General features: G+C 47.7%; 1 protein-coding gene across 1 annotated transcript; it reads right to left on the bottom strand.

The window, feature by feature from the left end:
* Positions 1 to 3,835: 3,835 nt before the first annotated feature.
* Positions 3,836 to 8,052, bottom strand: LOC122754456 (upstream-binding protein 1-like). The gene has a single exon (XM_044002891.1). The coding sequence runs from the start codon at positions 7,946 to 7,948 to the stop codon at positions 6,314 to 6,316; it is 1,635 nt and encodes a 544-aa protein (XP_043858826.1). The 5' UTR covers positions 7,949 to 8,052; the 3' UTR covers positions 3,836 to 6,313.
* Between the last annotated feature and the right edge of the window lie 1,189 nt (positions 8,053 to 9,241).

Below are 9,241 nucleotides of genomic sequence, written 5' to 3'. Positions count from 1 at the left end.
ATATTATGATAGTCTGCCCTTCATGATGTCTCTGAAAAATATATCTGGGCCCATCCAAGATTATCTAAAGGAATGAAACCAAATCCATAATGAAATCTGCCTACTGTGCTATGCTAATGAATGAGGTGAGAGGAAAAATCTTTCAACTGGCCCCCAAATGCTGGTTGGTTTATGCCCTGAAGCACAAGAACTGAATTTCCCCTGCAATTTTATTTTAGCAACCTTGTTGTTCCTTTACTTGTACACAAAAATATTAATTCTTCTTTGAACCCAAACTACTTGTTTCAATAATACCCTCAATAGAAAGTTCAATATATTCACTGTAAGATTAAAATGAAGTGGTGGGCAACTAAGTAGTGTAGTGGATAAAACACCAGCCCTGGACTCAGAAGGACCCGAGTTCAAATCCAGCCTCAGACACTTGACACTTACTAGCTGTGTGACCCTAGGCAAGTCACTTAACCCCCATTACCCCACCAAAACAACAACAACAAAATGAAGTGGTAATGGACCTGTGGCTTGGGGTTAATTCTCCATACAAGCCAAATAATTTTGCTCAGAGAAAAAAGATTTCCTTTCAGTCATACAGGCATATGTGACTCCAGTCCACACTGGAGAAGTAGGGTAAAAAAGTCTTAGTACAAAACCATTATCTTATTTTAATACATGGTACAGAGAGAACAAGTGATAACTGGAGTCAGAAGTTCTGAGTTCAAAACCTGCTTCTGACTTTCAGTACTAAGTGACTTCGGCCAAGTTATTTAATTTCCCCAGGCCTCAGTTTCTTCATTTGTAAAATGACAGGCTAAGACAAGACAGGCTATGCGGTTGCTTTCAGCTCTAGATCTAGACCTATTATTTGATCCTTCACTAAGGCATGATTTCATCATCAAAGTACTTCCACCAATACATCTCATGACTCCCTCTTCATCTTAATAGGTCTTCATAAGTTCCTGAGGTTAACAAAATCATTACTCAGTAGTCAAATTTCTGATTCTGATGACCTTCTGAACTTAACCAATCTGGTCCTCATACTTCTGATTTAGTGTATTGCCAGGGCAATAATAAAAACCTTTCCCACTTGGGAGTTCTCAAAAGTACTAGCATCTCCATGAGGCATATGGGGTGTTCAGAAGGACTAGCACACCTGGTGTGAGGGCTTGCTGAACAGGGATGCTCATTTACCTTTGGTGTCTACTGAGTCACCTAATTCTTACCTGTGGCTCCAAGAAACGGTAGTGTGCATGGTGGCCACATAGTAGACTACATAAATCAAGATGAAGGTAGCTAACAGGCCTCAAATCTGCAGGTGAATTAGGGGGATGTCTACCCCAAGAATGTGAAGACTTTCCCAGGCAGAATGGGCAGATGAGAAGGATTTGTTCCAATGGCCATGAAGGTAGTCCTTACGGAGCGTTTAGGATTTGGTAAGACATCCAAGATGCCAGTGTTATTCACTGCATCCCAGGTCATGGCCAGTCATCTTGACTTTTGTCTTGCCACTGGACTTTGAAGACTCAGGAAGAGAGAGAGAAGCAAAGACTGTTTGCAACTCTGCCTCATTTAAATCCAAATTACACAAAAGTCATTACTAGATGATGTTTATGGTCCTCTGAAAATAAAGGACAAAGAACAAAAAGCATCTCCACTGGTAAGTCCTTTTAAAACTCAGGAACTTTTCCATACCACCATGAGGGATAGAAATAGGACTCAAATGGACAGAACTCATAATCTTGATTACAAAAAAAAAAAATTAAAAACCTCAACACATATTCCATTATTACCATATGATATCACTTGTCAGTAGGGCAAGTGGATGTTTTCAGGCTTTTCTTTAAATTACTGTGGGAGTTTGTTCTATAACATTCACATCAGCTTGTCACAAACCAAGGTCTAGGAAATCAAAAAAACTACCTCCTTTGCTTTCAAAGTTTGGGACAAGAAGTGACATTGTACTTCAACTTAAGTTCCAGGCAGTCTTTGATGATGATTCCTGGCTCTTTTAATATGAACAGGAAAACATGTCTGAAAAGATGAAATTGAGTGACTTCATTTAATAAACCTCTCCTCAAAGAGATGAAGATTCCTGTTGCTTCCATTATTCAAATTGGATATGCTAATTCACCAGAGTCTTAGAGAAATTTTTCTGGGCACATCAAGTCAAGTGCTTAGCACCAGGTTCATCCTTTGCAAAAATAAGTGTTCAACTAAGGATCTTAAAGACTCAACTACAACATCTTAAAATTATCACAAGTTTCCAACCTTTCAGATTTCCTCCAGAATCAGTAGCTACATATTTTAGCATACTAGAAGTCAATGGTAGGAAAACTGTCCCTTTAGAGGCAGAAATCTCCAAATGTGGGTAGAGTGGTAAATCAGGTATATCTCCCACTATGGTAGAACTTTACAATTCTCACTCACTTGTGAACATATAATCCCTCTCTGATCTGGCTTACTTACTGAAACCTTCTCTTACACTAGCAGGTCTGGGTTCTCAGAAAAGAACTACCATAATATATTTATATTCAAATTCTTTCAAACTCCTAGGAATAACCATTTTAAGGGAAAATTAATCTCTACTCACTACCCTAGCCCCAGAGTACCCATCAATGTATTTCTATTTACATAAACAGTTAAAATAATTGCACTTTTAGATCTTTAACATAGCTATTTACTCAACAATAGGACAAATGAAATAACTATAAGTACTCATTTGCTGAAGTATATTTAAAAATAGTAAGTATTATCACAAACCACATATACACCTGAATTACACTCTCCCCCTGAAGTATAAAGTATCTGTGAGTAAAAGTGGAAAGACCTAACAGAGAAGCATATAATGGAAGAAAAATTATATGCTTTGGTTAACTGACAACCTTAGACTACAGGTTTGATGTCACCACTTAAAACTGCTTTTCTGTTCACTGCTTTGTCTGTTGGTCCTCGCAGTTCTTCAGCTTTAAAAATCTTCTCTTCTGTACTCAGAAAGAACATGTACAAGGTCTTTCACCTTACAATTACCCTTTAAAAGGCCATTAGAGGGCAGCTAGGTGGCACAGTGGATAGAACATGGTCCTGGATTCAGGAGGACCTGAATTCAAATCCGGCCTCAGACACTTGACACTTACTAGCTGTGTGACCCTGGGCAAGTCACTTAACCCCAACTGCCTCACCAAAAAAAAAAAAAAAAAGGCCATTAGATAGTGTTATCTCTTAATTTAAATAGTTGTTCCATTTAAGATAAAGAATTGCAAAGCTAATAAGGCTCTGGACTGGACTGACCACACCCGGCAGCTTTTTGCTTTTCAGGAACTACAACAAACCTACCATCTTAGGCCTCCTCTCTGGATAAGATAAACTAACCAAGCCACAGCTCTTCTTAAATGACAAAGTAATATTTGTAGTTCCCATTCCTGCTTTTCCCCATCAATAGCTAAAATTGCTGTCTTCATTTGGCCCATCAATAAGCAGCCAAATCCTTGTTCTGTGACTAGTCAAACATCTGTCAACCTCAACCTCTTTTCCTACTTCCTACAACTTCAGTGGCTTAAATCAGAGCCACTTAAAAAGTAAATACCTATGGGGGGGGAGGGGGCAGGGCAGTTAGGTGGCACAGTGGATAAAGCACTGACCCTGGATTCAGGAGGACCCGAGTTCAAATCCGGCCTCAGACACTTGACACTAGCTGTGTGACCCTGGGCAAGTCACTTAACCCTCATTGCCCCACAAAAAATAAAAAAAGAAAAGAAAGGGGGAAAAAAGAGAAAAAGTCAATACCCACCAAATTTCCCCAAAGAAATTGACAATTTTTTTAAAATTTTTTTGTTTATTTTTAAATTTTTTTGGACCATTTTTTTCAAGTTTATTTAAAAAGCACAGAAACCCTGACAAATGCACTCATGCTATAAGGCAAAAGAGACCATCTCTCCCCAATCCAGGGGACAGGCTGCATGGCCACCAGTCCCACTCTTGGCAGCCTCCACGTCATGTCCCAATGGATTTGCCACAGTCCCATCAGAGACATGGAGTCCGGGGGGCTTATTGCTGTACTCTCCGGGAGGACGCATGTCTCTGAGCAAAGCTTATATGATCACACACATATACACACACACTCACACAGATTTTCCTGTTCTTTAAATGCTGACAAAGGGACAGACACTTCCTTTGCAAAAGACACCACAAGCTTCATCTTGCCATGACAGTTTGAAGGGAGGCCCATTACCTCTGATGTTCCATCTGATGCAGAAAAGGAGCAGCACCAGATGTCCTAGTGAACAGCCACACCCCAAACTCGAGGTCCTGGCTGTGGCATCAGAGAGGAACTCCCAGGTTTCACTGGGGCTCGCCTGTGCACTCAAAGACTATGTCTCTTTAAAAACAGACACGACCCCATGCAGGGAAAAGAAGTGGGGAGCAACTTCCCTCATGGGGTCTGAGGGAGAGGAGGCTGCTTTGCATGGCCTATGTGGCCAGGCAGGAAAATGCCAATGGCTTCCCCGGGCACACGTGACCTAATGACCTTATAGGGCAACCCCAAGGGCCCATATTCCTGTGGCCAGCAGAGACAGTAGAGGAGGAGGAGCAAAAATGCTCAGAGAGCCTCTCTCTGGGGTCTGGCTAAGCACACACAGGGGCACCATGAGCACAGCAGGAAAAGAACCACATTTCCTAAATGTTCAGAAACCATTTAGTCTTGTGAAACTAAACTGTACATCCTGCTCTTTAAAACAGCAATTTGCTGGTGTGATCATTTAATTCGGGGTGCCTGGGCTAAGCTGATGACCCACTTTCCTATGACAGGAAGGTCTGAAAGACTCAAGTGGGCCACTTCCCCACTCCTCCAACTACAGTATCCATTTTGAAACTGCGTGGAAGGTCCAGTGTCTGGCTGTTCCCCGCATGCTGAGGGATGAATGGTCACCCCAAAGGGACAAAGCCTCAGACACTGCAGTCGCCCTGCCGGCTTCCCCCACCCCCACTTCATTCCCAGGGAATGAAAGATTTGGTCACGAGAGGCTCCTCTCTGGGTCCCAAGGGCACCATAAGCAGTTTCAAATGGGAAAAACGAAATTCTGCTTTTGGAAGGATCAGTTCTCCTTCATGTCTCCACAGAAGCACGACAGATATTTAAAACAAGGGACTCTGTCCCAGTGAGGAAAGAAGATACAGACCCAGTATTCTCCCCCAGAAACCCAGGCACACACACATGGGTACAAACATGCAGACCTGCATGCACCAAGTTTAAAACAATAATGGGACAAAAGCCAACGTGTATCTTCAGCATATAAAACTACACTAGGCATGACCAAGAAGCTCCAAAATGATCCCAAATTCTACTTTTGTGACTAGTTTGGCCCAAAAGATGTAATGAAAATGGCAAAGGGTGGAGAATATCCAGAAATGGCTTCTTTAATTGATGAGGAAACCCATGCCCATTCCTGAAGCCCCCAGAAACAAGGGGCCAAGGGCCATCCTGGGCACATCCGGATGTAAGGGGAGGGGGCAGACACTGTCTGTGACCTTTCAAGTCCTTGTGACACTGAGTCCCAAGCTCTTACCAAGAAGACACTTCTGCTTTCTAGGCCAAGAGTTCAACCTTTTTTTTTTTTAAAGAAGGGAGTAGAAAGACAAAGAAAAACAGGGAAAAAAAAGTTGACATGAGCAGAGCTTCCCCCAGGGTGCTGGGACAGGGAGCACCTTCAATGGTTCTGCATTAGACAACCTCCAATGACCATGTGGCCCTGGGACGCATCCGGGCACAGCTGGCTTCAAGGCATGCCACATCTCCACCCACACCTCACACGCCCCACACACACTCAAACACAATTCCCATTAGCTTGGAGTGGGGCCTAACCCACAACCTGGTGGCATTTCCAGCCTCATTCTTCTCCACCCAGATTTCCAGGGAACCTACTCCTCTGTCCCCACGCCTCCCTAAGTCACCGAGGGTATAAGCAGGGACAACTAAATGGGCACAGGAGGGGCTACATTCATTTCCAAACTGGACACAGTGTCATGGAGAGCGAGGTGGCTACCAGGCCTGGCCAAGGGTGAGGGGCCCAGCAGTGGTCCATGTCCATCTCCCCACCTCCCCATGGCTCAGGACACTGTACTACCGAGAGGACTTGTGGTGATGGCAGTGACAAGAAGCAAGTCCACCTCTCAGGCAGTGCATCACAAAGGTCACCTCGCGTTTTCAATATGAAACATCTGTAAGCGGTGAAGTCCAAACTCAGTCCCTCAAGTCCAGTCTTAGTACACAGAGTTCGGTGAAGCGAGGCTTCACGTGAGGCTCCAGGGCCAGCACGTGGTTTCATTTCAAAATGATATGGACGCCATCGTTGTTTTCTGCTTTGACAGTGGCGAATAAGAAACATGTCTCGTCTTGAAAATTTTGAACCACCTGGTCACTAAGGAGAACGTGAATTCCGGTGGGACCCTGTCTGTAAACATGTTTAATCTGCTGCAGAGGAACATTAAATGCTGAAGCCAATTTACGCCTGACTTCAGAGGCCGCCATCTCCTCCAGGTAGATCGCATGATAAACGTAGACTGAACCATTGCCTTGATCACCTTGGCCTCCATCTGGTTGTCTTTCTAGCTGTGTGCCCCTGGGCTGCTCCTGGCAGACGTAGATGGTGAGACGAGGCCTAATTGTCCTTGACTTCAGTGCATTGTGGAGCCGAATGCCATCAGCTGGGCCGCAGATCTGTACGAGGTCATCTCTTGTCAACTTTAATAAATCTGCACCTGAGAAATTGGCGAAGAGCCCCATGTAGGCAGAAAACCTGTTCCGGACCAGCCACTGCTGGGCTTCCTGGATGGTGGCTAATGGATGCAGTTGTTCGCCGAAGTCTTGGGAAGTTCCCTCTCCTTGATTGTTTGGGGAGGAAGAACTGCTTTCTGGGACGCTGCCTGTGTTGTGCTGCGCGGTGGTGAGAGCGGGAGCAGGCGCAGGGCTGTCACTGACGTAGGATGCACTCGAGCCAGAGTTACTTGTGGAGGGCCAAGGGGAGCAACTACCTCGCTTTGCTGCAGAATCGCCACAGTCTGCTGGCAAAGTCCGCTTGCTGGACCTTTTCTGCTCATGTTCAACAACTGGAGCTTCCATTATAGGCTCCAGCCTCGTCTCGCTGAGGATGGTAGTGTCATAGGAAGGCTGGTACTTTTCTTTCTCATGAGCTGTCTTCTTCTCCATCTTTTCTCGGTCTGTTTTCTGTTTTCTGTCTGCCCCTTTAGGCTTAAAAACTTTGATTTGGCAGCTGGCAGAGTGAAGGTGATCTGTGTAGTCACCATTTTCATTCTGTTTAAAAGTGTCAACTTGGACTCTGAAAGGGACCCCCTTCTCACCTCCATGCTTGCGTGGAGTGAACTCGGTGCTGATGCAGTGGACCTGGATAAATACAGATGTGGGTTTTGCAGGATCCCAAAGAAACTCGACTGCATTTAACTGGCCTGGCTTTGTCTTTATGTCAATGATGCCAACAGACATTGGAGTATCAAGATCAAGCAGCCGGTCCCCAGGGCGATTCCACTTCCAGCCCTGCAGCTGCTGGTGCTCTGTATATTGTAGCCGTCTGTCATGGAACACCAGTCTGATGATGCTCTTCACCAACTTTCCACTGACCTCAGGCACAGCTCCCCCTTTCCGGTTGTCCAGCATCCGGATTTCATAGGACTGACCTTGGTTCAGGTAGGTGAGGCTTTCATCCTGCAGTCTGACTGCAGGGGATGTGGCTGCACACAGGATGTACTGAAAAGGTGGCTGTTTGGGGTCATCATCCAAATGAAGGAGAGCGTCTTCCTCCTTGAAAATGGGCAGGGCCAGCACATCACTCATGCTGTAGGCGGCGGCCCCCAGCTCCTGCCCGATCCCCGACAGGCTAGCATCAAAGTCGTGCACCAGGCCCGCCTCCACCGCCTCGTCCATCTTCAGTACCCAGGCCATGGCGAATGGCTGCGGTGGTGGCAGCTGCGGCGGTGGCTGCGGCTGCGGCAGTGGCTACGGCTGCGGCGGTGGCTGCGGCTGTGGCGGTGGCTGCGGCTGTGACGGTGGCTGCGGCGGCTGCTGCGGCGGCGGCTGCGGCTGCGACAGGGGGCGGGGGGCGGTGGGGGGGCGGTCAGTGGGGCCGGGCGGGGCCCGGGCCGGAGCCGAGGTCTAGGCCGAGGCCCGAGCGCTGCGGCAGAGACGCCCCCAGCCAGCGGGCCGCAGCCCCGCTCATGCCGCCCGCCCGGCCCCAGCCCTCCCACCCCCGGCCCAGCCACCAGCCCCGGGCCCTGCCCGGCCCGCCGCGAGCATCACGGGCCCCCTGTGCGGGGCGCCGGCCGCCTCAGCCCTCAGCCCTCAGCCCCGCCCCCCGGGCTTCCGCAGTCTCTGCAGCCACGCGCAGACGCCGCCTCTGACACAGTCTCTGACGCCACCCCTGACGTCACCACCAGCGCCACCTACTCCTCTACCGCCGCAGCCGCTACCGCCGCCACCACCACCACCGCCACCGCCGCCACCACCACCGCCACTACCGCCGCCACTACCGTCGTCGCCGCCGCCACCGCCGCTACCACCGCCACCGCCTCACACAGACACTGCCGCCACAGCCGCCGCCGCCTCCACCGCCACCGCCAGCACCGCTGCTGCCTCTGACTCTGCTGCCTCTGCCACCAGCGCCACCTCCACTGCTGCCGCCGCCTCCGCCGCTGCCGCAGCCGCCGCACAGACGCCGCCGCCTCCGCCTCCGCCGCTGCCGCAGCCGCCGCACACAGACGCCGCCTCGGACGCCGCCGCCGTCAGCGCCGCCCCCGCCACTGCGGCCTCCTCCGCCGGTGCCGCAGTGGTCTCCTCCGCCCCTTCCGCCGCAGCCGCTACCGCCGCTACTTCCCAATAGTTCTTTTTTTTTAAAGATATGTCAGTTTGCAAATAGTTCTGTGACTGTTTATTGTTCTAGTTTTACCATCTTTAGTTGTAAAACAGGTCTATGTGAAGTGAATTGAGGGACCATCATGCCCCACAACTCTGAAACTTTAAATATGGCTTCCGTCTCCTTTGTGTCCTTGAAACGGTTGCTCTGCACTATTTTTCCCATTTTTAAATAAATAAATGTAAAAAAATCACATACAAAATTTTAATAAACAACATAACTAAAAACAGATAATTAAGAAATAGGGTTTGATGACTAGTTTTTATATAATATGAATAATTAATAAATAGAAATTTACTAGATAAAATTATCTTTCAAACATCCGA

This window comes from Dromiciops gliroides, chromosome 4 (assembly GCF_019393635.1).
Source record: "Dromiciops gliroides isolate mDroGli1 chromosome 4, mDroGli1.pri, whole genome shotgun sequence".
Lineage (NCBI taxonomy): Eukaryota > Metazoa > Chordata > Mammalia > Microbiotheria > Microbiotheriidae > Dromiciops > Dromiciops gliroides.
This window is presented reverse-complemented; position numbering and strand designations above follow the sequence as displayed.